Source organism: Gouania willdenowi, chromosome 9 (assembly GCF_900634775.1).
Source record: "Gouania willdenowi chromosome 9, fGouWil2.1, whole genome shotgun sequence".
Classification (NCBI taxonomy): Eukaryota; Metazoa; Chordata; class Actinopteri; order Blenniiformes; family Gobiesocidae; genus Gouania; species Gouania willdenowi.
In genome coordinates, this window is record NC_041052.1 from 38,091,358 (window position 1) to 38,119,270 (window position 27,913).

At 36.1% G+C, this 27,913-nt stretch overlaps 1 protein-coding gene across 2 annotated transcripts in view; it reads right to left on the reverse strand.

Moving 5' to 3' along the window:
• Positions 1-2,680: 2,680 nt before the first annotated feature.
• LOC114470413 (transforming acidic coiled-coil-containing protein 1-like) overlaps positions 2,681-27,913 on the reverse strand; it is a 38,859-nt gene continuing 13,626 nt past the window's right edge. For both annotated transcript variants that reach the window (XM_028458609.1, XM_028458608.1), the window contains exons 3-13: positions 16,408-16,726; positions 14,422-14,482; positions 14,258-14,339; positions 11,250-11,296; positions 8,656-8,787; positions 8,508-8,584; positions 7,309-7,352; positions 6,196-6,356; positions 4,359-4,465; positions 4,162-4,282; positions 2,681-2,810 (exon numbers count right to left, since the gene is read on the reverse strand). In XM_028458609.1, coding sequence (XP_028314410.1) covers positions 2,742-2,810; positions 4,162-4,282; positions 4,359-4,465; positions 6,196-6,356; positions 7,309-7,352; positions 8,508-8,584; positions 8,656-8,787; positions 11,250-11,296; positions 14,258-14,339; positions 14,422-14,482; positions 16,408-16,726 — 1,220 coding nt within the window. In that variant the 3' untranslated portion in view covers positions 2,681-2,741. The remainder of the gene's footprint in view (positions 2,811-4,161; positions 4,283-4,358; positions 4,466-6,195; positions 6,357-7,308; positions 7,353-8,507; positions 8,585-8,655; positions 8,788-11,249; positions 11,297-14,257; positions 14,340-14,421; positions 14,483-16,407; positions 16,727-27,913) is intronic.

Here is a 27,913-nt window from a genome sequence, read left to right on the forward strand (position 1 = left end):
GACTGTCGGAACATGTCAGAAGATCAAAGTCAGGACATCCTCTAGACTGCTTGTGCCTCACTTTGTTCAGAGGTTAAAGAAAAGAAAAAAAAAGCAACTGTCAGGGATAAGAAAAAAAAAAAAAAACAGTTCTAAATCCAAACGGTCTCTGCAGTCTTCCTCAGAGGCGTCTGTAGCACATCCAAGCTCACCTCTGAGGAAGACTGGCAGTCGACAGTTGAAACATGTCAGAAGATCAAAGTAAATATCCTGTAAAAAGTTGTCTGAATAAAAGAAAAACCTTAACATATTAGATTAACTTGATGATAATAAAGTAAAAAAAAAAAAAAAAACAACAACAGCAGCAATTATGAACACAAATCTGAATCACTATTGCAACAAAATACTTTTATTTTCATTTATTTTGAATAAATATAACCCTACAATCAACACGCTATAATTCTTCCTTCATATTTTCTATATCGTACTGGCAAAAAACAGTGGTTAGTGATAAACCTATAGATCAAGTGACACAAAAACAACGTGTGAATGTGAAGAAAAGGAGTTTGACATCAAATAAATAATTAAAAGTGACAATCTAAATCCTCACAAAGTCAAATGCGTCGAATATCAGTCACACACATCATCATGTCACTGTCTGATAATTTCCATTATCATTTACTGAGAAACTCATGAGTGTGGAAAACTTTCACGTGATAAAGATCAGTGATTTAAAGCCTGCCACTAAAAGTCATATTTTTAATTAATATATAATGCAATAAAGTTTCACCAAAATAAAAAACAAAAAATGTCAGTAAAAGTTGGTAATTGCATTTATGTTATGTTTTACTGTCATTCTCTGTATTTTTCTTGTTTTTAAAACATCTTTTTGTGTTATTCTGTATATGTTTGTTTGTGTGGTCTTTTTCAGTCATTTTGTGTATTTTTCTTCTTATTTTGTGTTTTTGGAGTTTTCATTTTCTATATTGTTATAGAAAATATTAAAATTAGACTTAGGGCTGGGTGTTAATGTTCTTAATAGATCCACTGTGGACGTTGCAGGCTCTCACTTACACGTTAACTTCACATACTGAACCAAACTTGGGGGAAATAAGGCTTTAATCCCAAAATTGAAGTTTTTTATTGAAAGATTTTTAAATCTTTTTTTGGATGTAGTTTTTGAAGCTGTCATTAATTACAGTTAATTACAATTACATTGATTTGTTTTCACATGTATCTTAGGGTCAATTTTGGCAGTAGGCTACATGTGAGCACAGGTCACCTAAATGCTAATGTCTACAATATAAACACACATGTGAAAGTAATGGATTACAAGTACTCATATTACTGTAATGTAATTGAGTTGCTTTAATGGGCACTTGCCTTGTACTTTTTTGAGTATATTTTTAAATCAGTAATTTGACTCGTACTTAAGTACGTTTAAAAAAAAAAAAGTAACGTAATTAGTTATAATTCTACACTCAGCCGTTACTGAGTAATTTATTATTTTTTCTTTTAAAAAGATCAACGGACATTGTGAAACTACAAAAACAACAATCAAATGCGTCACATTATTATATTAATCATCAAATCATCAAATGAGTGTTCATGTGTACAATTTTTCATGTGTTTATACACTATGACTGCATTATTCATTGTACTTTTGAACAGAAATGTTGTTCCTTTGCTGAGTCATGTTAAATTAGATTACGTACTGGCGGCAGTACAGACAGATTATTCAAGATTAGTATTCAAAAACGTGTCTCTACTCAAGGTCTCAACTAAACTCTGATAAGCAGAGCCCTGTAGAAGCAGTCATTTTCCTCCCTTCACCCCCCCACCCCCCCCCTTTCCTCTTCATCAGCTATAAAATATATTGCTTTAATCTTTCAGGGTTCAGACACGTCACCCCTCCACCGGAAGAGGGTCGTTGTATTTATCCTTTGCTCTTTTCTTTATTAAATATGTTTTTTTTTTATATACATTCCCATCTCAGTGGGACTTCGTCAATGCAGAGCAACTGTTGTGGGTCTAAATCAAAGGACAGTTGAAATATGCCTTTACAGTACTTTTTACTTGCACTTGAATATTTTATGTATGACTTACTTGTACTTGTACTTGAGTACAATTTCAATAAAGTATCAGTAGTCTTTACACCTCTGACACTTGTGTACAATCAAACGATATTTATCTTTACTTAAATCTTACATATCAGGCTTTGATGCTGTTTGGGGATTGTTTTAAACTAAAGAAGGGCTGATTTGTCTCTCACCAAACTATGATTGTCAAGTTTTGAGTGTTAATCTACTCTCAGTGATTAGCAGTTTATTAAGGCCTCACTTCTTCGAGCTCCAGCTCTTTCACAATACAATCTCTATTTCTTATTAGAAAAATACTCTTTCTAGATTCTTGCTGTTTATAAAATAACCTTTCCTCTGTAACATCTGCACATGCCCGTCTGTGGCTTCACGATTTGGCCCCCGTCTGTTAAGGCTGATGTCATGCAGCGGGGGGACTGGTTGGGATTTGAGTCGTTGAACTTATGCTGGGATCTTAAATTGAGTCACAAGCAGGTCTTTGCTCACTGGTGCAATGAAAAAAGCTGAAATAGGCATCAGGTGGCCACTTATTGGGCCCTGAATGCAGACAGTGCACAGTGGTCAGCTCCCCCTCAGGTCAATGCTGGGGGGGGGGGGGGGGAGGGGGGGGGGGGGGGGGGGGGGGCGTCGACATGCAGAAGAGATGATTCCATCAAGTGACTCTCAGTCGATTCGTCCCATTTTGGCGATCAGCTCATCACAAATCTTTGTGAGTTCCTCAATCTCCTGGTTCTGTAACATGACAAAGGAATGCGCTGAGTCATGGTTGGGGGTCAATTATAATTGTAATAGTGTAATTCAACGGGGGCCACAAAAATGTGGTTGTATCTGATCGGAGAGCCACATCATCAACATTTTTATCAGCATTTAGATTACAATAATGACAGATATGAGCATAATACAGGTTTTTGTCTGTGGTTTTGTCAGTATGTGTGTTTTTGGTATTTTATTTTCATTTTTTGCATTTTTGTTGTTGATTTGCGCATTTTTGGGGTCACTCTCTGTATTTTTGTTGTTGATTTCTGTATTTTCCTGTCATTTTGCGTAATTTTGTTGACAGTTTGTGTGTCTTTGGAGCTATGTGTTGTTCTTTGGTGTCATTTAGTGTTTTATGAGTCATTTTGTGTTTAATGAGTCATTTTGTGTTTTATGAGTCATTTTGTGTTTTATGAGTCATTTTGTGTATTTTTGAAATTTGTTGTGTGTTTTTGTGTACTTTGTGCATTTTGCTGTCAATTTGTGTGTGTTGAGAGTTATTTTGTGTATTATGTTGGGCTTCCAACTTCTTGCAATACAACTTTTGGGGATTTGTTTTGGCGGCCGCGCAAAATTAGGCCGAGGGCCACATGTGACCCCTGGGCCGCCAGTTGCCTACGTGTGGTGTAATTGATCATTAATTACAATTATGCCAACATGATAATTAAAATCATAACTTTAAAAACCTGTTGATGTAATCATAATTGAATTGTAATTGAGTTCAGATAATTGACATTGTCATTGTAATAAGCATTAAAATTCTATAAAAACTGTCATTTTACAATTTAATTAAATGCAAAACTGGGGAACCATGTTACACTTCTATAGTTTACACATACCTGTCACTTCTCTTGAGGATCATTGTATACCATTATAAAAAATATATAAATATATGGGAATATTGACAGTAAAAAGGCTCTGAAGCCCAGACTAAATATATGGATACCAATATTTTCATGGATAAGGAACGCTAACAATGTAACCAAGAGATTAGAAACACATTAGATGATAAATTGTATTTTTGTGTATTTTACAGCTGATTTAAGACATGGGTCAAAACTGAACCGCTATCATAAAAGATGCTAACCGAAAGCTAACACATGAGGAAGGTTAAGCTTTATGGGCTTATTTATTAAAGGCACAGTAATTGTGATTAATAGTAATTTAACTTTGGTAATTGAGAATGTAATTGATATGTAATAATAATTTTAATTTTAGTTGTAATTGGGAAACAATGCTAATCATAATTGAGTTGTAATTGAACATGGATAATTGATTGTAATTGAAAAATGTAACTGAGCCCAGCCTTTAGCTGGATGTCTGTTACCTTCTGCTGCAGAGCTTGTTCCAGGGAGTCGTTCTTCATCTGCTCCTTCCTTAAAGTGGCCGTCAACGCTGTGCTCTCAGAGCTCGCTTTCGCACGCACCTGAGCGATCTCCTCATTGGCCCTGAGAGGACAAATATAATCATGAAGAATAACCAGTCATCTCCACATAATTGGAGGCACGTTTTCTGTCTTCGTACTTGTCGAGCTTCTCCTCCGCGTGGACCTTCAGTGTCTGGTATCTCTGCTCCTCCTGCTTGACTCTGGCCAGATACTCATGGGCACACTTTTTCAGCGCCTCTTCGTTCTGCATTAGGGATCAGAGAAGATTGATTCACTGTAGCGTTCTACTCTAGACCAAGAGTTCTCAACCCTGGGAGACACTGAGAGGGGGTCACCAGATGCCTTCAAGAAACTAAGAATTTTTTTTTTTTTTTTTAACAAATTGAGTCAATTTTTGCTTATTTTTTACCCAAACTCATCATATTTTAACCTATTTTCATCACTTTTTCTTGCCATATTTTTGCTCCTTTTAATGCATTTTTTTGCTACATTACTCCCATTTCTGACGCTTTAAAGACATTTTCAGCAATTATTGTCACTTTTGACCTCTTTTCACCATATTTCATGCATTTTTTTTTCTGTCATTAACCACATTTGTGATTTATCATGCCCATTATTTGCAAGTTTAAAATAATTGTTCCTACTTTTTAAATTACATGACCCCAAACCTCCTTCCCCCTTTTATGCCACTTTTAAGCCAATATTGACACTTTGAAGCCTTTTTACCACTTTTTGTGTCGGTTTTTGGACACTAAGTTTTAACACATTTTATTTATGATTAAAACAATGATTTATGTCTTTACAATGACTATATACTATGGGCGCAAATAATAATAAACGTCCTGTATAACAGTTGATGTTATTCAGATCAATAAATAAATGTGGTTATCACAGATTCATAGAACAATGGATCATCATGTTTCTGACTTTATGGATGGACCCCATATAGATGGCCCTGTTTCCACATAAATGTTCTTCAATGTTCATGTCAGTGGGTACAGTAGGGGTCGCCGGTCCCGATATATAATGATATCAATATTATAAATTTCCCCTCTACAAGTACAAAATGGTATGAAATACAATTTATTTCATTTTTTTTAAATTTGCGACAACAAATAAATGGTAACTAACTGTGATTCAGGCACCAATATCAAAAATAAGTGGTATGTTTATCACACTGTCATAATACAATTTTCAAAAAATTTTAACTTTTGCTTCTACAACAGATTCTGATTCTGTTAAGTTGTTAAATTATCTTTTTTTTGGTGTTTTTTAAAGTAACCACATGCATCTATAAAAGTGTCCAGTATGTTTTTTGAAAATAAAGTGCAATCAGCTTCCAGCTAGGAGGAGTGAGGTAGTTTAATAAGGTCTGATGAGGTTCACTGACCACAGTAACCACATACAGTACATCTAGAAAAGTGCCCAGTATGTTAGTGCAATTAAGTGGTTGCTTTGTTAAAAAATATGATGAGGACATTTTTTTGGATTGACAAGATAATCGCGCTGTAAAATATTGCGATATACTTTATTGCCGAATCAATTTTTTTCTTACACCCTTAGTCTTGAGTCACAACATTATTACCTGGGTTGTTTTCCAAAAAAATCAGTACATTTTAATGTTGTTAAACTTATTTTTCCACAAATGTTGAGTGTGTTTCTGCTGTTAAACTTGTTAGTCTTCTGAATAAGTTGAGTTTAACCACAGGTCTGAATGGAGGTTCTGTGCATTGGTCTTGATACATGAAGTTGTACACATTCTCCCTGTGAATGCACATGTTGTGAGGGCTGCAGATGTATGAAGTCATGTTCCTGTTCTGACCACAATGTCCCTAATCACTGAACACCTTCCAGTCGTCCTCCTGACCTTAATCCTCCTCCAACCAAACTTCTTCATGAGACATTCAGTAGATTACTGCAGCGCTGCGGAGCCGTGCTCTAATAAATGTCATCATCACTAAAACATGATCTTACTTTCTTGAAGCCATCCAGGGTGCTCTTCAGATTTTCATAACGCCGAAACACGTCAGCTAGCGAGCGCTCCACGGAGTTCAGGTCTGCCAGGGCAGCCTCCTTCTCTGAAGTTACTGCACGCAAAGCCTTCTGGGAGCTCATCGTGTTTCGCTGCTCGTCCTCTAATAAAAAATGAGAAATGATCAAATGTCAACAGCATTTTAAACAAAAGAAAAACAAGAAATGACTAGCTGTTCTGCTCTTATCAAAGTGATCAATGACATAAGGTTGAACACTGGTCCAGCAAAAGTATCTGTTCTCATTCGATTGGATGTAAGTGCTGCATTTGACCCTGTAGACCATAACATTTTGTTGCACAGATTACAAACATGGGTTGGACTAAATGTAAAAGTAATGCAATGGTTTAAGTCCTACTTGGAGGAGCCAAGTTATTTTGTAAGCATTGGAAACTTTGAATCTGACAGATTACAAATGTCCTGTGGGGTTCCTCAGGGCTCTGTTCTTGGACCTCTTCTGTTTAGCCTTTGTGTTTCCTCTAGGAGAAATTTTACACAACTGTAAGGTTGATTATTAGAGCTACGCAGATGACACACAACTATATCTATCACTGAACCCAGATGACTATGGTCACATTGAGGTGTTCTGTGACTGCTTAGAAAAAGTAAACTGCTGGATGAGTGAAAACTTCCTTCAACTAAACCATGACAAGATGGAGGTGATTGTCTTTGGTAACAAGGAAAAGAGGACTGCTGTCAGCAATTATCACGAGTCTCAATCTTTAAAAGCTAAAGACCAAGTCAAAAACCTTGGTGTTCTGATTGACTCAGATCTTACATTCAGCAGTCAGATCAAATCTATCAAAAAAACAGCTTCTACCACCTAAAGAACATCTCCAGAGTGAATTACCAGATTATTACGAGTGGCTCATTATCAGGTTTTCAGCAGAGCAGTGGGAAGTTAGTGATTCATTCATCATTCATTCATTCATCATTCACCTCTATGATCAGGATGCTTAGCTCAAACTACACCAGGAAGGTAATGTGCAGGAGGAAAAAACTGACTCATAGATTGATGAAAATATCCAGTTGAACAGGCTGATATGTAACTACTCACCAATCATCTGTGCAATGGTCTTCTCATATTCTGCAACAATCTTTCTGTAAGCAGACACGACATCAAAACTGCCACCATTACAATGCATCACAGATGAACATCATCCGTCACAACAGGGGCCAAAAAAGTGTGATTGACTGATCCGAGGGTCACATTATTAACATTCATTCATTTAATATAGTTTTCTGTCATTTCATATTGGCAGACGTTTTGTAATTTTGTATATGTATGTGTGTGTGTATACAGTATATACAGTATATATATATAGTAACAGAGAACGTATGGAAAAGACCTTCATCATTCAACCCCATGTTAAAAGAAAAATTAGGAAGAATTAGGGGGGAAAAAAGAAAAAAAGTTAGCACAACTAACATGGAATATACAGATATAGTGGTCGTTTTGTGTATTTGTTGAGATCATTTTGAGTATTTGTCTGTATATTTTTGTCTGTATATTTTTTAAGTAATATTTTGTATATTTTGGTCACAGTTTTGTATGTTTTTTTTGGTTAAACAAATGTATGCTTTTTGCAGTCACTGTAGTGACTGCAGTATTTCTCTTTTGTATGTTTTGCAAGTAATTTTTGGTTATCATTCTGTATATTGTTCTATTATTTTCATGTGTTTTGTACTTGCTATATGTTTTTCTGTAATTTAGTATGCTTTTTGGAGTCACTTTAATTATTTTTATGTACTTTGTAATATTATGGCTATGTATGTTTTTTGTTACTACTATTTATTTGGTTATCACTTGTGTTTTCCTGTCATTTTGTGAATTTTTGTAGTCATTTTGTGACCATTTTGTGTGTTTTTCTGTAATCTTGCATGCTTTTTGTAGTCACATTAAGTATTTGTATGTAGCTTTTCTATATTCTGGTTATCGTTTTGTAAGTTTTTTTGTTATTTACAAATTATTTGGTAATCTCTTGTGTTTTTTTCTGTCATTTTGTATGTTTTTGAAGTAATTTTTGGTTATCGTTTTGTATATTGTTCTGTTATTTCTGTGCTGTTGTTTTCTGTGTTTTGGGAGTAATTTTGTTCTTTTGCTGTTGCTTTGTGTTGGCTGCCACACAAACATAAACCAAGGGCTTGTGGCCCCCTGTGCCGCCATTGCCAACGTTAGCAGTAAATAATCTAAACGTCTATAACAGGGTGGAGTGGATGGTGGTTGTCATGGTGATGAGATGACTGTTTTCGTACCTCATCTCCATCACTTCTTGTCTGCACTCTTCATATTTTTTCCTCCACTCCTTTACTTCCACCTCTTTAGTGACGACCTGAGGAGAAATGTTGATTAAAACCCACTGCAGTTATTGATCACCACTTCCTGTGCTGCGTGCATGTTTACCTCCTCTCTAATCAGAGTCAGAACAGCCTGTTTTTCGGCCTCACTGATGCAAATAGAGTCCAGCAACTGACTTCCTGTTTTCTGCATTTCACTTCCCTCCGACTGCTTCTTCAATGTGCACGTGTCCTCATACTGCAGATGGCAGAAGACGTCACTCATATTCACTCTCATTACACAACCTGCTAACTTATTATGTGACTGCAGTTCAAATGTGTGTAAATACAGTAAATCCACACAAAACATTCTAAAAATGTCATATTTTGTTAAAAAGATTACAAGGTCACATTAGCATTATTTTGTTGGTTATTGTAGCGTATTGTAGTGTTTTTTGCAGTTTTGAAGTATAAAAAGTCACCTGGCAAAGGTTCACTTATCACTGGTTTATAGTTTCCTGATGTGTTTTCTTATTAATATTGATCCATAAGGGGGTTTGAGGGGGTTGATTCATGTTTTCAATGTCCAAACCTTTTAAAATATAGATAATTTCTACGGCATTCGTGGCTACAAATGGCAATAAATTGTGTTTAATTGACGTAATTATTATGAGGGGGTCTTTGAATATTTTTTTTCCCTGTAAGGAGGTCCTGAATCCAAAAAGTTTGAGAACTACTGCTTCAAAGGGCCAGATTTGGCCCCCGGGCCTTGAGTTTGACACTTGCATTGTACATTCTCCCTCACTTTGCCCTTCCCTGGATTAACACAGTCATACTGTAATCTCATTAATGATAATCTAAATCCATCTGTCACTAGAATGGATAAGAACAACAAGCACCTCCTGCTCTCCTACAGTGCAGTGCAGAGAGGACAATCAGTTTAAGGACATTTTAAAATCACAACAATGTGATTTAACATGATTCTGATTAGTTTCTTAGTAGTAGATTAATGCTATGAAGAATGCTATTTTCTTACAGTAACAAAAAAGTTGATGTTATTAACAAGTGTTGGGGTAACGCGCTATAACGTACTGCATTACAGTAATAATATCACTTTTTTGGTAACAAAGAAAAGTAACGCACTACGCTTAAAATATTGGTAACAAAACTACTTTATGATACAGTAGGAACACTCTTTCCTGCATTACCCTATTTTCCCACGTAGTCCGTTCTCACAGCGGAGCGGTATTAATGGCAGAGGTGAAAGTAATGGATTACAAGTACTCATGGGTTTATGGGTACTTGTAGCTTTTTGAGTATATTTCTACATCAGCCATTTTACTTGCACTTAAGTAGGTTTTAAAAGAAGTAAAGTCATTTGTTACATTTCTACACCCAACCGTCAATTATAATGTTTTTGTTTTAAAATGATCAACGGACATTGTGAAACTACAAAAAATGAAATGACCAGACAACAATCATATGCATCACATCACCAATCAAATTAAATGTAATAATTGTAATTGTATCACCTTTGACATGATCTGACATGTTTGTGAAACAATGTGACTCAGCGGTTGGACAAAACAAATGGTTATCACTTTAAAGGCACTATTCCTGTAGTTAATAGAGATGAGGAGGAGAAGAAAGTGACTTAGCAGCTTAACACTTTGGTGAGTGTTTGAAACAGATGACTGACTCTGCTGCTGCTGCTGCTGCTGCTGTGATAAACACAGCCTGAAGCAGCGCTGAAACTGACTCACAATCACAATAGCCACCTAAATAGCCATGTGTTTTACTGTAATGTGCAGTTTTTTGACTAAAAACAATAACAACAGTGTGTGAATCACAAAAGAAAATCGCTTTGGTGATCACTGATCTCCCTCGCAGAGCGAAGCATGAAGTCTGCGTCTATAGACACGCCCACTCAGGAATATGCATGAAGCCCCCAAAACAGCCTGTTTTTAAAGCGTTGTGAAAGTGACTTTTCAGAGTTTGAGAAAATAAACCTCACATACTATGTTGTTGGTGTACTAAGAACAAATGGAGATGGGTTACTAGACCTCTATATCAGCTGTAAATTACACTAAAATATTATCTATGATCCAATTTGTTTTTCATCTCTTGTTTTTGTTGTTAGGCTTCCTAATCAATGAAAATCTTGGTTTTAATATCTTGGTGTGGGCGTCTGAGCTGTTTTTGTTTCAGTATACTTCTAGATTTTAATTTTTATTTCATTTAAATGGTAAAAAGATTATCAAGAGAACCAACAATGGGAAAGGTTGATCTGAAACATATTTTAATAATTGTTAACAATGTACGGTATGTGTAAGCTATAGAACTGTAACATTATTCCCTAGGTTTGCATATTTTTTTATAACAAGTACTTAGTAATGAATTACTTTGATTTTTTTTTTATTTTTTAGAAATGACCCCAACACTGGTTATTATTGACTATGGTCTTTTATAGATATAAGCCTGTGGTTGTTGTCATATAGGGATTTTGACCAACAAAAGGCAGTAGTGCATCACCTAGTGGTCATTGATCAGACTGTCAGTGGAACACAAACTAACAACACGTGAAATCAGACTCAGAGGGTGAATAAATGGAGGGAAATGATACAAAAGTAAAGTTTTCAGATACCTGTGATGATTGTATCAGTTTTTGTAATAATTAATGTTGAAAAAGTTGGAGTGAAATGTTGGATTTAAAGTCCTCACCGCTGTGCAGCAGTCCACCTCCTGCAGCTTAGAAATCACCTGTTCACCTTGGGTAAAAATAAGAAATACAATCATCATTAAAAATATATATATTACAAAAAGTTTGCTATTTTTGTCTGATTGTAGCTTCACACAAGCAAGTTGTTATCACATTGCTAATTCCAGATGAGCTAATAAAGCAGGGTTTTTCAACCTTGGGGTCGTAACCCCATATGGGATCGCCCGGAAGTTAAATGGGGTCGCTTGAAATGTCTAGTTTTTCCTTTTTTTTATCTGATTAAAATTATAGATTTTTTTTAATTTTCTAGATTATAATATTTTTTCTACTTAAAACTACACACATCTCCAACAACTGTATTCTATACTTTCACTTCCTCAAATATAAATCCAGTTAAAGAAAATACAGTATAAAAATTAAATAATGATTGATTGAATAATAAAAACCCAGCGACACTGAAATAGAACAAAGGGATCTGAAAATGGATGGATGGAATAATAATAAAAAATACAATGATATTTTTGTAATTTTTTCAAATTATTATATTTTTAAAAAACAATATCAAACAACTGTATTCTATACTTTCACTTTCTCAAATATAAATGTAATTAAAAATAATAATAATAATAATATATATATACATATATATAAATAAATAAATAATTATTATATATGCCTGGGTGCCTGGGTTTGCAGTAGCGGTTTTTGAACCTACACTGGTCTACGATGCAATGGCACACATTGGGATGTGGGATAAAACTCGTACTGGGCTTAACTTTATCCCAGATAGCTACTTTAGGTATTACCACTCACTCCTTCTGTTCACAGCCACCACCATTATACCTAAGCTTCACACTTGTCACCAGACTGGCTTGATTACACAACATAATAAGCACAATATGTTCTACAACAACTTCACATCCCATTCTCACTTTAAAATAATCAATTCTTACCCACCCTTCGTATTTTCCTGCCTTGAGTCTCTCCTTCCTGCTCCCCTCCCCCTCCCCACCACCCCCTCACCTAGGTGAAACACTGCTCTCCCTTTTTATATCCTCCCTATAATAAAATGTTTCTTACCCTTCCTTAGGGAGGGCTGGTGATGGTCACAATTAAGCAATAAAATAAATTTTTTTATTTCATTGCAATAACAAAACATGCATTGCTGTCTCATAACGATTGCACTTCTTGTAGTGATGACCTTTGACAGCATGAGCAGACAAGTAAAAAAACAAACAAACAAAAAAAACAAAAACGATTAATAAAAAAAAGTAATTTTATGAAAAAAAATAAGAAATTTATGATATCAAATTGGGGTCATGACCCAAAAAAGGTTGGAAACCACTATAATAAGGGGTTTAAACTCAATGTTAATCACAGTTACAGTCATTTCCTTTAAAGTCTGATGGTCACAGACAGTAACAACATTGTTCAGAAAAACATTTCAGTAGGTGATTGTTGATTGACTGTGAAATATTTAATATTTTTGTTTTAATTTGATTTACAATTCATCATTATGCATTTAAAACAAGTGACAGGTTTTAAATGTATAACTTTGTAAATAAAATATGTTATAAAGGTCCAGAGTACTGACTGTATAGAAATCATTTGCTGCATGGATTTTATTTAAAATTATAATCTGAAAAGGTTTCAATGAGACATGACTTTTAACAAAAATATTTAAAGTAAACTGAAAATTGTGTAAAAGAAAAGTTTTAGTCTCTTTAAAACAACGCAACTGCTTTTTTTTCACACAAGTTTCGACAGATCAGTGCAGGTTAATGAATAATGTGTGTGTGTGTGTGTGTGTGTGTTATCTTTGTTCATTTATTGATTGGCTGAGTGTTTGTCTTACTTTACAGCAGGTCTATGTACACTCTAGTCATTCCCAGAGAGTTTAAGTGTGTCAAGGCTGTGTAGTAAAAACATCGTACAGTGTAGTGATAGGCAACTGGTGGCACGGGGGCCACATGCAGCCCACAGTCCAATTTTGTGCGGCCCCCAAAACAAAGATTCCCAAGATTTGTTTTTTCAAAGTTGCAGGAATAGGAAAGCTGTTGCCATTGACAAAAGTCAATGGCTAAAAGGCTCAAAATATGACAGAAAAACACACAACAGAAGATTTCAGCAATAAAAAGGTTACACAGAAAATGCACAAAACGACTGCAATGCAACATAAAAAACACTTTAAAAAACTGACAAAATGACTAGAAAAGTACACAATGAATACACACAATAAAATAATATGAAATACCAACAAAGGCACAATAAAAATGGCACACAAAATAATAATGTGCATAAAATATAATAAAAAAATATATAAAGAAGGAAAAATGAAGAAATTGACTACAAAAAATACACAAATCTATATAAAAGTTACATAAATTATTTCCAAAAACCCACTAAATGACAACAAAGAGAGAAAACAAAAACAAAATTACACAAAACAAAAAAACTATACAAAATGTGAACAAAATGAAAGCAAAGAGATGCCAAAACAACAACAGAATTAAACAAAATAATTTCAAAAATAAAGCAAAAATACATACAGAGGGAAAAATAAACAAAATGACTCAAAAAATACACAAATCTGCATAAAAATTATATAAATTAATTCCAAAAATCCACTAAATTACAACAAAAAGTGAAAACAACAACAAAATCACACAAAACGACTCCAAAAACACAGAAAACCTCAAAACACAAACAGCGAACAAAGATACACACGATGAAAACAAAGAGACGCCAACAACAAAATAAACTAAGTAAATGAACAAAAACAGAAAAAAATACACAAAATGACAACACAAAAGAACACCAAAAAATGTGTTAATGCTCACATTAGTCATTATTCTAATGCTGACATCAATGTTAATAATGTGGCCTTCAGATTACACTTTTGTGGCTCCGCTGTGATAATTAACAGTTGTCCATCCCTGATGTTGTGTATCATTGTGTGTTATATAATAATATACAGTATATATGTATGTGCATGTGCTTGGGAACTCACAGCTTTTGTCCTTTTCTGGTTTGCCTGTGACACTGCTGGCTAACTTCTCCTCATCTGTAGCATGGCCTTCATGATGCTCATCCTTCAACAGTGATGGACAGGTTTATCACTTAAACACTAAAGCTCAAACCATCCCCAACACTGACATTAATTACATTACTCACCTTTGCACTGAGCTCCTTCTGCACTGAACGTGAACGCTCCTGTTGCACCAAACAGGAGCTCCTGAGGAGGAAAGTTTGAAACAACATCAGTGATAGCATTAATAAAGTCATATGTGTGTGTGTGTGTGTGTGTGTGTGTGTGTGTGTGTGTGTGTGTGTGTGTGTGTGTGTGTGTGTGTGTGTGATGAAGTGAAGATCACAAATTAACATTAGGACTGAATGAACCCAGACATGTGTTGGATGGTTTAGTGACCTTGGTCTAACTTTGTGCTGCTCCAAAACAAATGTGCTAAGGACAACAAAAACACACAAAATAACTGAAAAAAACACAAAAAAGGACAACAAAAACACACAAAATAACTGAAAAAACACAAAAAAGGACAACAAAAACACACAAAATAACTGAAAAAACACAAAAAAGGACAACAAAAATACACAAAACTCTCCAAAAATGCACAAAGGAACAACATAGGTGCATAAAATGAGAACAATTAACAAGAAAAAGCAGAAAATGACTCCAAAAACATGCACGAGGACAGCAAAAAAGCAGAAATTACTCAAAAAACTCACAGAGAGAGAGAAAAAACCCATAATATTAAAAACAAAAAACAAAAAAGCACACAAAATGACTCCAGAAAACACAAGAAAGGACAACACAAATACTCAAAATGACTGCAAAATCACACAAAAGGACAAACAACATGCCATATGAAAAAATTACTTCAATATTTTGTTTTGAATCACGTGTGTGTAAAAATTATGTAATATTAGGATTAAGGTGCTTAATCTTTTTAATACGAAGTAAAACCGTTAGAGGGCGCTGTGTAACAGTTTAAGATTTAACTTAGAGATGGGAAACATTTGTCACAGAGAGGGCCAGGAAATGTGATTGTATGTAATCTGAGGGCCACATTTAGAATAATTACCAATTTCAGCATTAATACAGAAAACAACAAAGGGTTTGGTTTTTTTTTTTTTTTAATCTCATTTTGTCTCTTTTTGTTGTTGTTCTGTGTTTTTGTGATTTTATGTTAGGAGCTAGGAGTCATTTGGTGGATTTTTGTAGATTTTCTTGTGTTTATGGTGTTGTTTTGTGTGTTTTTGGTGTCAAATTATGCATTTTTGTTGTGATTTTGGAGTATACTTCAGTGTATAAGTTTATACTTAAACGTATAAGCCTATACTTCAATGCATAAGTCTATACTTCAGTGCATAAGTCTATACTACAGTGCATAAGTCTATACTTCAGTGCATGAGTCTAAACTTCAGTGCATAAGTCTATATTTCAGTGCATATACGTCCATACTTCAGTGCATATACGTCTATACTTCAGTGCATATACGGCTATACTTCAGTGCATATACGGCTATACTTCAGTGCATAAGTCTATACTTCAGTGCATATACGTCTATAATTCAGTGTATAAGTGTATACTTCAGTGTATGTCTATACTTCAGTGCATAAGTCTATACTTCAGTGTATAAGTGTATACTTCAGTGTATGTCTATACTTCAGTGCATAAGTCTATACTTCAGTGTATAAGTGTATACTTCAGTGCATATACGTCTATACTTCAGTGCATAAGTCTATACTTCAGTGCATAAGTCTATACTTCAGTGTATACTTCAGTGTATAAGTGTATACTTCAGTGTATGTCTATACATCAGTGCATAAGTTTATAGTTCAGTGCATGGGTCTATACTTCAGTGTATAAGTCTGTACTTCAGTGCATAATTATAGACTTCAGTGTATAAGTCTATATTTCAGTGCATAAATCTATACTTCAGTGCATAATTATATACTTCAGTGCATACGTCTATACTTCAGTGTATAAGTCTATACTTCAGTGTATAAGTCTATACTTCAGTGCATAAGTGTATACTTCAGTGCATAAGTCTATACTTCAGTGTATAAGTCTATACTTCAGTGCATAAGTCTATACTTCAGTGTACAAGTCTATACTTCAGTGCATAAGTCTATACTCACATGATGTCACAGGATGATTTGGAGGTTGACAACACATCTTCAGCGCTCACGTTTCCATTCAATAGATCTGGATCGACTTTAATGTCTGGACTGAGCACCTGGGTGGAGCTTGGAGCTTTATCATCCACCTCCGTAGGATCTGGTTTGTTTACAGAGGAGACGACTGGCAGCGATGGAGGGCGGACAGGTGCATGATGGGAAACCTGGTTGCTCGGTGTTAAATTGAGATTCTGATCGACACTGAAGTCCTGGGATGAAACCGTTCTGACACCTGGGTTTGAGTTTCTGTCCAGGAACTGGTTTGTAACGTCCTGTAGAACTGAGAGAAGATGAAGTGAAAATGTTTAGCCTTTGTGTTCTGAAAGGAAGAAGTGATGAATCATTCACGTTTGTCACAAGAACAACATCTGAATATAAAAAATGGGATTTTAAAACAGTTTAGGGCTGTACAATATGAATTCCCATGATGCCTCATCAAAATGACTTTCATTAGTGAATACAGGCGTGTATTGTGAAATTTAGGAGAGGGTGTACACAAGTGAGTTTGTGTTGAGTCATTTTGTGTATTTCTGTTATGTTGTTCTCTCTCATCTCACACAGCTATTGAGTGTATTTCTGTTGTTTTTGGAGTCTTTTTGTGTATTTTTTGTTGTGATTTTGCATTTCTTTTCTCTGTTGTTAGTGTTTCATTTTTGTTTTAAGTGTTTTTGGAATACATCTTCAATCAATCAATCAATCTTTATTTGTATAGCGCCAAATCATAACCAATGGTATCGCAAGACACTTTACAGTAGAGCAGTCTTAAGGACGGACTCTTCATTTTATGGATACACACATATGCATATATACATATATACACATACATATGTATCCCACACCCAACATGAATTCATCATGGCGGCAAGGAAAACCTTCTGTTAAGCAGCAGGAACCTTGTGTGGATCCCATTCCTATGATGAACAGCCATCCACGTTATGCTGTGTTGGGTGTGTGCAGAGGAGAGGGTGGAGACAGAGTTGTTGAGACTCTGTAACTCCACACTGAGGATCCCACGGACCTGCAAGACAAAAGCCAGAAGGAGTACAGGAGCAAACACACAAGGGAGTAAGCAGACATAGAGGGAGTGTTTGAGAGAGGAATGGGACCCTCTGCGGTCTCTCTCTAACCTAAATGACCTCTCTCTTAACGCCCTCTCCAACCTCTCTCCAACTGAGCATGCCAGACCCCCCCACCGGCAGTCTATGCCTATTGCATCTTAACTATGAGCTATGAGCTGGTTCCTAACTAAAAGCTTTACCAAAGAGGAATGTTTTGAGCCTAACCTTAAAGGTAGAGAGGGTGTCTGCCCCCCGAACCGTGGTTGGTAGATGGTTCCAGAGAAGTGGGGCCTGATAACTGAAAGCTCTTCCTCCTATACTACTTCTAGAGACAAATGGAACAACGAGTAGTCCAGCATTTTGAGAGCGTAGTGTTCTGGGGGGATTGTATGGCACTACAAGCTCCTTGAGATAGACTGGTGCCTGTCCATTTAGGGCTTTATAAGTGAGAAGAAGAATCTTGAATTCTATTCTATATTTTATGGGAAGCCAATGCAGAGAGGCTAATACAGGAGTAATGTGATCTCTTCTCCTAGTTTTAGTCAGTACACGTGCTGCAGCATTTTGAACCAGCTGAAGTGTCTTAAGCGACTTGCTCGGGCAGCCTGCTAAAAGAGAATTACAATAATCCAGTCGAGAGGTAACAAAAGCATGGACTAGTTTTTCGGCGTCGCCCTGAGACAGGATAGATCTGATTTTAGCAATGTTACGGAGATGAAAGAAGGCAGTTCTTGAAGTTTGTTTTATGTGAGAGTTGAAGGATAAATCCTGATCAAATAGAACCCCAAGGTTTCAAACAGTTGTGCTTCGTGCCAGAGTAATGCCATCTAGGGCAGTTAGGCTAGCATAGGTTTCTCTAAGGTGTCGTGGGCCCAGTACAATGACCTCAGTCTTGTCTGAGTTGAGAAGAAGAAAATTTTGGTCCATCCAGGCCCTAATGTCCTTTAGACAGGCCTCAAGTTTAGATAGCTGATTTGTCTCACCTGGCTTCATTGATACATACAGTTGGGTATCATCAGCATAGCAGTGGAAGTTAACAGAGTATTTTCTCATAACATTACCAAGGGGGATCATACAGATACAGAAGAGGATTGGACCTAGCACAGAGCCCTGAGGAACCCCGTAGCTTACTTTAGTGTACACAGAAGACCTATTATTCACGTGTACAAACTGGTACCTATCAGATAGGTAGGACTTAAACCAGTTTAGGGCAGTCCCTGTGATTCCAAGTAATTCCTCTAATCTCTCTAGTAGAATATAGTGATCTATAGTGTCAAAAGCTGCACTAAGATCTAATAAAACCAGCACTGAGAGTCGTCCTTCATCTGAAGCCCAGAGTAGATCATTAGTTACTTTAACTAAAGCAGTCTCTGTGCTGTGTTGAGCTCTAAAACCTGACTGGAAGTCCTCGAACAGGTTGTTGTTTTGAATGTTTTGAAAGAAGTCACAGAGCTGAGCCGCCACAACTTTCTCAAGAATCTTTGAAATAAAAGGAAGATTAGATATAGGCCTGTAGTTTGCTAAAGTGCTGGAATCAAGAGTAGGTTTTTTGAGAAGGGGTTTGATTACAGCTACTTTAAAGGACTGTGGCACGTAGCCTATTGATAGGGATATATTTATTGTCTCCAACAAAGATGGGCAGACCAGGGGAACAACTTCTTTAAACAGCTTAGTTGGGATCGGATCTGAAAGGTAGGTCGATGGTTTGGAGGTTGAAATAATAGAGTTAAGTTCCTGAAGTCCTATATGTGTGAAACAGTTTAGGTTAGGCCTATTTACATTTAATGGTACAGCAGGCCCAGGTGAAGGCAGGGAGTGGCTAATTTTATCTCTAATCTTATGAATTTTATCGTTAAAAAATGTCATAAAGTCCTCACAGCTGAGGGCTAGTGGAATCATGGGCTCAATAGAGCTCTGACTTTGTGTTAGCCTGGCTACAGTGCTGAAAAGGTACCTCGGATTATTTTTATTTTCTTCAATTAGTGAGGAGTAGTATGTAGATCGACTATGTCGTAAGGCTGTCATGTATTTACTATGGCTTTCTTGCCAGAGTATTCGTGACTCCTCTGTTTTATTGGAGCGCCACATTCTCTCTAATTTACGGGTTGTCTGTTTGAGTGTGTGAGTTTCAGAGCTAAACCACGGAGCTTTCCTCTGACGTTTAATAGTTTTTTCCCTCAATGGGGCAATTGAGTCCAAGGTGGATTTTAGTAGACTAGCAGAGCTATCGACAAGCAGATCCAGTTGAGAGGGGTTATAATTAATATCATAGTTATTTATTGGATGGTGCACTGAGTTTAAGGCAGCAGGAATGGCCTCTTTAAATTTAGCCACAGCACTATTGGACAGATTTCTACTCATAAATATTTTATTGCACAGTGCGAGATCCTCTAGGATAATGTTAAAAGATATTAAAAAGTGATCTGATAGCAGAGGATTTTCAGGGTAGACTTTTAGTTCATTAATATCAAGGCCATATGTTAGAACAAGATCAAGAGTATGATTTAAACGATGAGTAGCTTCATTAATAGTTTGAAAAAAGCCAACTGAGTCTATTAGGGACATAAAGGCTGAGCTCAGGCTATCACTATCTTTGTCCACATGGATATTAAAATCTCCTACTATCAGTATTTTATCAGAACTGAGGACTAAGTTTGATATAAACTCAGAGAATTCGATAGAAATTCAGAATAAGGGCCTGGAGGACGGTAAATTATCGCAAATAAGACTGGCTGGCAGGTTTTTGATTCGGTATGAGATAAATTTAGAACCAGGCTTTCAAAGCAAGTGTAACTGGCCTTTGGTTTAGGATCGATTAGGAGAGAGGAATGATAAATAGCTGCTACACCACCTCCACGGCCTATGTCTCGTGGCATATGAGTATTTAAATGACTGGGAGGAGTGGCTTCATTTAAACTAACATATTCATCTTGATACAGCCATGTTTCAGTTAAACAGAATAAATCAAAGTTATTTTCTGAGATAAGGTCATTTACTAGTAGAGATTTGGATCTCAGTGATCTAATATTTAATAGAGCACATCTAATGGTTTTATGTTTTGGTGTTTCTAGATTTGAGATTTTAATTTTTTTCAGATTTTTATAAATGATAGCTCTTTTATTTGCTTTTATGTTAAAATCATTGTGAAATTTGGGTCGGGGGACAGACACCGTCTCCATAAAATAATATTCATCACCATCACAACAGTTGTCATGGCGATGAACACAGCTATCCTGATAGCAATGGGAGGGAAACTGTCCTAAGGCAAGCGCAGAGGGGCGTGGAGGACTCCGCCTCTGTAACATGGTCTCATTCATGAGATGTCATAACAGTGACTGTGCCATGTTTTCTGATAGTAGAGATGCTCCCTCCAAAGTAGGATGGATTCCATCTCTTCCTATCAGGTTTGGTTTTCCCCAGAAGGATCTCCAATTATCAATGAAGCCCACCTCGTTTTCTGGACACCACCTCGATAGCCAGCGGTTAAATGATGACATGCGGCTATACATGTCATCACTGGTCAGATTTGGTAAGGGACCAGAGAAAATTACGGAGTCCGACATTGTTTTAGCATAAGCACAAACTGATTCAATGTTCACTTTGGTTGCTTCAGACTGACGACGTCGGGAGTCATTAGTGCCGACATGGAGGACTAGTTTTGTTGTGATTTTGTATTTATTTGTTAGTGTTTCATCGTTGTTTTGTGGGTTTTTGGAATAAATCTTTGTAATTTTGTTGTGATTTTGCCTTTTTAAAATCATTTTTGAGTATTTTTGTTGCGATTCTAGATATGTTTCTGTTATTTTTTCGTATTTCATTAATGTTTTGTGTGTTTTTGGAGTCAAATTGTGTTTTTCGAGGCCTGTACCAATGAAAGTATGTCTGACGCAGTCGCCATTCAGAGACCACAGCAGCAGATGTAAAGGAACCACACCCAGTCATGCAGACTCTGTGTAACCACGTGGCCTCGTAACAAAAACAACAGCAGGCTAAGTTTCACCACTCAATAAAAAAGAGGAAATGAAGAGCAGGGTATGAGATCTAAGGTTTCATCATTGTCAGTCTTCATCAGGACGTACTGTATAGTACTTTTAGATTTCAGCACGTTAACATGCAGCAGCTTCCCTCAAGCATTCAATGTTTGCTTTCTAATTATAGCGTCAGTATCTGACTCACACGGAGCTGACAGGAAAAACGAACTGGGTGAAATAATGAAGCTTCTCTTATCGTCTTTGTATTTGACACACGGTTCAGATGTTGTTTTTTTCCTCTTGATTATCAAACAATTCACAAAAAGACCAAACAGTGCGAGTCAATGTTAATCTATAAAATGGTTTTGGAAGCATTTGTGATCATGGTTGTTATCAGACCATGAATCCTTACAGTCACTCTGGGAGAACGGGGACTTCCTGTTCAGATGTGCAATAAAGTCAAACTGATCAGTGTTTATTCTCCCATTAATTCATATTTTGTAATCTCAATAATTACGTATTAACAGTCATTAATTCCTGCATGCATTCATTCCTTCCTGCCTTTTCTGCAGCAACAGTGTTGCTTTTGGTCTGAATTATGAATTTTATTTTTTCATATTTTTAAACAATTAGGCAGTGGCTATCTGTACAATTGCCATATCAATATACCGACATTCTATCTGTACGCAGCACCCCTATTTGGCCAGTTTAGGTCACGTGACTAAGACTAAACTTAACTGTAAAACAGTGTTGTGCTAGTTACTGACAAAAAGTAACTAGTTACCGTTACTAGTTACTTCATTCACAAAGTAACTCAGTTACTATTTTGATTACTTACACCAAAAAGTAATGCATTACTGGAAAAAGTCACTTTTGAGTTACTTAGAATTAAAGAATGTATTGTGTATTTTGGGTCATTTGTGTCCATACAGCTTCATATCAGTGCTGTAATAATATAATAATCCACTGTTGATCAACTGCTATAAAACAACCATAAATGATGTGCATATAAAGCACAAAACAGCTGCTCCAAAATTAAAACTGTAATTTTTCAGCCTTAACACAGTAATGTAAAGTAAGCTGTGCATATTCCAGGTGCACATTCTGCTGTTGAAAATGAATGTGGAAAAACTAGTTCACAGCATTTTTCTCAGCTACACAATGCTAAAAATATCAGGCTAATGAGCTGCTGTTAGCAGTGACTCAGCAGCAGTGACAGGCTTCATATTTACAACAACATACCGTGCAATAGTTTGGCTGATCTGGCCCTGGATAACAGTCACAGTCCGTGAAAATCCAGCTGCAGCGTTAGCTTAGCTTCACTGATGCATCTTTTGGAGACAAAAATAATGCGCGTATTTCCACTCTGAGAAGCTCGTCCTGTTCTCGCATTGACTCGCCGTGATTGCCGCACGTGATGTAAACAGAAACGCGCTGACAATGCTTCTTCTTCTACTGTTTTACCGTGTTTGGTACGGCATCCCGCAAAAATATGTAGTGCCACTGTAAACAGGAAGTACACTGCAGCTAGCAAAGTAACAGACAAACGCACCATATTGTAACGGTAACGGCGTTATTTCTTGAGAAAAATATTGCGTTACAGTACTAGTTACTGTCAAAAGTGATGTTGGGGCTGTAACGCGTTACCGCCCAACACTGCTGTAAACCTAACCCTAACCCTTAAAACTGTTGCGATGTAGGGTTATAAATTAACCCTAATCCTAACCCTAAGACACTACGTACTTGTACTTCGGTAACCATACCAATAGCATCGGGGGTTGTCCGTACGGCAACCGTACAAATAGACACTTTCAAAGAATTATTCCTTATTTTGACGTAAGTTCCTCTGCCAAGTTTCTTTGTGTTTGTGATTGGTCTGTCACTGCAATCTCCACCCCTTTTATGTGAGCGCACACCTAGCCAGGCTGAAATCACCTGAGATAAGCGTACGTGTTGATATCCTGCTTCGTAGTACAGCTAGCTCTGTTACGGTGAATGTGTGGTTCGGTGAAGCTAACAGAGAGATATCAGGATATACTTATCCAACGTCTTAGTACAGGCCCAATATGTTAACTAGAGCTGAAAACATCTTCTTGTTTTGCACATGTAATGCACTAGGGGCTCAGGAACTGATTCGAAAGAGGGTAAACAGTGATAGGTTCGGCACAGACACACAGACAAAAGAAATTTGTTTTAGTATTTATATTAAAGATATTTGGAGTCAGTATATATTGTATACTGTATATATTATTTAGTTGCTAATAATAATGAGATATAGGCAATTAACAAAAAACCAAAATACAATTACAAAACACAAAGACATTATTTTCTTATTTCAGAACTCAGTTGTCAAAGTTCAGTTTAAAGTGCATTTCCTTTGGTGTGTCTCAGATCAGTTTGTTTTATGTCGCAGAGTTGGAATGCAAAGGGTTCCACAAAGTTCTTTCGCATTGGGGAAAGAAATAGAAAACAAAAAAAAATCCCCAGGGTATAATCCAAGTATTAGGTCCGAGTGTCCGAGGAAACAAAAAGATCAGATATTCCTACCGCGACGCAGCAGTGGTTGGGTGGTGGCTCGCCATCTTGTGGTTGAGAGTGGTAGGTGATCTAGAACTAACTAAAAACCTGACCGATGAGTGGGGAGGTGTTGGGGTTATAGGTGAAGATATCCATGCGGTTATTTTTGATGGATGGTTTGTTTAACAGATTATTTTTAATCAGAAAGCCAATAATGCCGACACCACAGTGAGAGCAGCCATAGCAGCAGCAGCAGCAGCAGCTGAGCAATCAAGAGTGAGGGGGAGGGGCAAAGGATCTTAAAGGCAGAGCGGGCCCGTCACAATAAAACTATGACAGGAAGTGGGTTTCTAGTTCACATGGGTTACACACAGATGAGGCTTAATGCAGAGGTGGACAACTGCCAAAAACATCAACATTCATGTCAGCATTTACAATCATGACCAATCTGAGCAACAATACAGGGAAGAACAAGAAAGAAATGGCTTGTGTGTTTTAAGACTAAATTGAAAGTTTTTCTGTCATTCTGGGTATGTTTTAATTGTTTTGTGTAGTAGTTTTCTGTCTCTTTGGAGTGTCATTTTGTGGTTTTCTTGTATTTTTGCTGTCCTTTTATGTATTTTTCTGCATAATGTGTGTGTCATGGAGCCATTTTGTGAATCTTTGTTGTCATTTTGTGTTTTTGGAGTCATTTTTGTCTCTTTCTGTTATTGTTTTGTTTCTTTTTGTAGTAGTTTTTTGCTTTTGCAGTAGTTTTTTTGTTTTTTTTCTGAACTTTTCTGCTTATGTTTGTTGTCTTATTGTGTATTTTTCTGTAACATTGTATGTATTTTTTAGATTCCCTTTGATTATTTTTGCTTTTTTTTTGTGTATTTTTTATGTATAATATATGTTTTTGGGAGTGGTTTTTTTCGTAGTTTGGTTTGTGTTTTTAGAGTCATCTCTGTAGATTTTCCTGCATATTTTTCTGTAATCTTGTATGTTTTTTGTTGTGTTCTATTTTTATTTACCTTTGTTGTCATTTCGTCTATTTTGTAGTAGTCCTGTGTGTTTTTTATAGTATTTTATTTTTGCATATTTTTAACTATTTTTTGTGTATTTTTCTGTCAATTTGTACATTTACTTTGGGTGCCACAGAAAATTTGACATGTGAACTGCATGTATTTGCAGTTTCCCATATGACTTAAATAATTAAATCCATGTATAATGTGAGCAATAAGCTTCATGGAGAGACAAATTCACCATGAACAAAGGAGAAAGTAGTCCAATGGGAAAATGTTCCTGTGTATCCTGTAGCTTAAACAGCAAGTTTACCCCAAACAAGGCAGAAACTATAGATTATTTAGTTTGTTCCTCCACAAATATGTGAGCAGAGGGATGCGTTTCCATGGTTCTGTGCTTGTGTTTCTGTGGGTGAAAGCAGCGCAGCGCAGAAAGGCAGGTTTGTGTTCACTAGCCTTTGCAGAGCTGAAGAGAAACTCATCTGCATTTGTAATTATCCTCCACAAACAAATTATCCAGGATTTGATCAAGGGGTGGTTGTATACGGAGTGAACAGCCCAATGTTTTCAGTCTGGAGTTATCCAGCATAAACAAAGTTTCACTTCATCCTTATTTGTGACTCATTAGTGTAATTGCAGCTACTTTAGTGTTAGATTCTATAAATTCCAACAGAAAATGCAGTCCATGATACAGCAGAAAATCATTTGTCATTTATAATGTGTTTGATCTAATGTGTTTACATAAACCTGCCACATGTGGCCCTCGGCCTAAATATAGGAGGGCCCCAATGCTAAACACTGAAGGACAACAAAAACACACAACATCATTTTATGAAAACACACAAAAAGGACAACAAAATGCACAATTTTACAGAAAAATAAACAAAAAAATTACAACATACACAAAATGACTTCCAAAGCACACAAAGGAACAAAAAATACACTAAAACATAAAATAACTTTGAAAAAGCACAAAAAGGCTACAAAAAAACACTAAAATCAACAAAATGGGGATAAAAATATACACAAAGATTCTAAAAACACACAAACACAAAAAAGATGATTAAAAAAAAAGAGAAATTACACAGAATCACTGCAAAATAATACAAAACAAACAAAAACACAAATACACAAAATCACAAAAAAAAAAAAAAAATTGGGGATAAAAATACACAAAATAATTCCACAAACACAAAAGGCTTGCAGAAAATACGCTAATCACTACAAAATCATGCAAAAGAAACAAAAATTAAAAATTAAAAAAGAAATACAGAAGAGTCCAAAAAAAGGAAAAAAAAACAAAAGGACACCAAAAACACACAATATGAAAACTAAAATAAATAAAAAGTTTCCGACAATACATGAAATGACAGAAAAGTACCAAAAGTTACAACATTATTCTAAATGCTAACGTGAATGTTTTCACATTTTTGTGGCCACACTGCAATAAAAGTTGCCCGTCTCTATTCATATCCAACATGCTGGAAAACAAAATGAAGCAAAAAGAAATGGATTTTTATATTTTCAGAGCAGCAACTATAGAGCGCAGGGAACAGTGAATGACAACATGATTTGGCAATTTCCTTTTTACATAATGTCACAGTTTTTTTTAGTTCTTCCTTTGTTTAACAGTCTTTTGTTCAGTGAAAAATATCTATGGGCGTGTCTCTTAAGTCTTAATCTTTTTGCATTGTGAAGACCGCGTCATTATGTTCATCTGTAAATGCAAGGCGTGGTGACAATGAAGTAAAAACACTTTTTTTAATGAATTTTTCCCACTTCTACCTGTTTTCTATGGGATTAAATGCACAAAATGTTCCTGAAGTTCAAGTAAGTCACATGACCATTTGTCAACAAACCAGTTTCTTGTGATAGAATCAAAAACAATCTTGTGAGCAGCAATTTTAACCTTCCTCATTTGTTTTTGAGTAAATGTTCCTGTTGTTTTTTTTAAAGAAATATCTTTGATTAATTCATCTATGACACCATGGCTGTTTTGTACTATACACTACAAACTCGAAGAGTATATACTGTCTACTGTATTCTACAGTATGATTAGAATGATGAGCGTTCCCATTGAAGTATACTTCCAAGTTTCCCATGATACATTTGGAAAGGCTAAATATCTCTGTTGATTCTCCACCTTTGAAAGTTCTGAAAACATTTAAGTGAGAAAGTGACCAAGTAGAATATCAACATGTGCTCATTTGATTCATAAAATTCACGTATACACATTTTATTCCAATATTTCAGCGATTTTGGGAGACCCTCCATTGTGCTACTGACAAAACGTCCAGTTAACTTCAAAACAAGAGCCATATTTACAAAAGTGTAAAAAAAAAACTAATAGAAGACAAAAAAATGTACTTTTATTTTGAAAAGGGGATGTTTGATTTTCAGCTTGAAGGCGGTCCCAGGACCATTTCACATTCCACTCGCAATGCATCATGGGGCGATTATTGAGTATAACTAGTGTGCCATGGGAAAATGAGTAATTTCAACATTATTGGGCCATAGTTTACACTTCTACGCTTATACAAAATACTAAATATGGAAGAAACCAACCATGTCCAAGCAATGAGTGACAGATATCAGTCCCAAAAGGATCTTCACTATACATTTCCTAGATTTTGTGACCGATTTCTATTTAATTAAAGGAAATATTATGCAATGATGTAAAAATGACAGCAATCATGCAATATAAGCACAGGGAAAAATGTGAGCACCGGCAAATATTGTTGAGTTTCATTTACACAATGATTCATGTTTTCTCTGTCATTTTTACTTTCTCCTGGGGGCCGGATTGGATGCTTCAATGGGATGGTTTTGGCCCCCCGACCATGAGTTTTACACATATGAAGTAGAATATCAACATGTGGTCATTTGATCCAGAAAACTCACGTATACACGTTTCATTCTG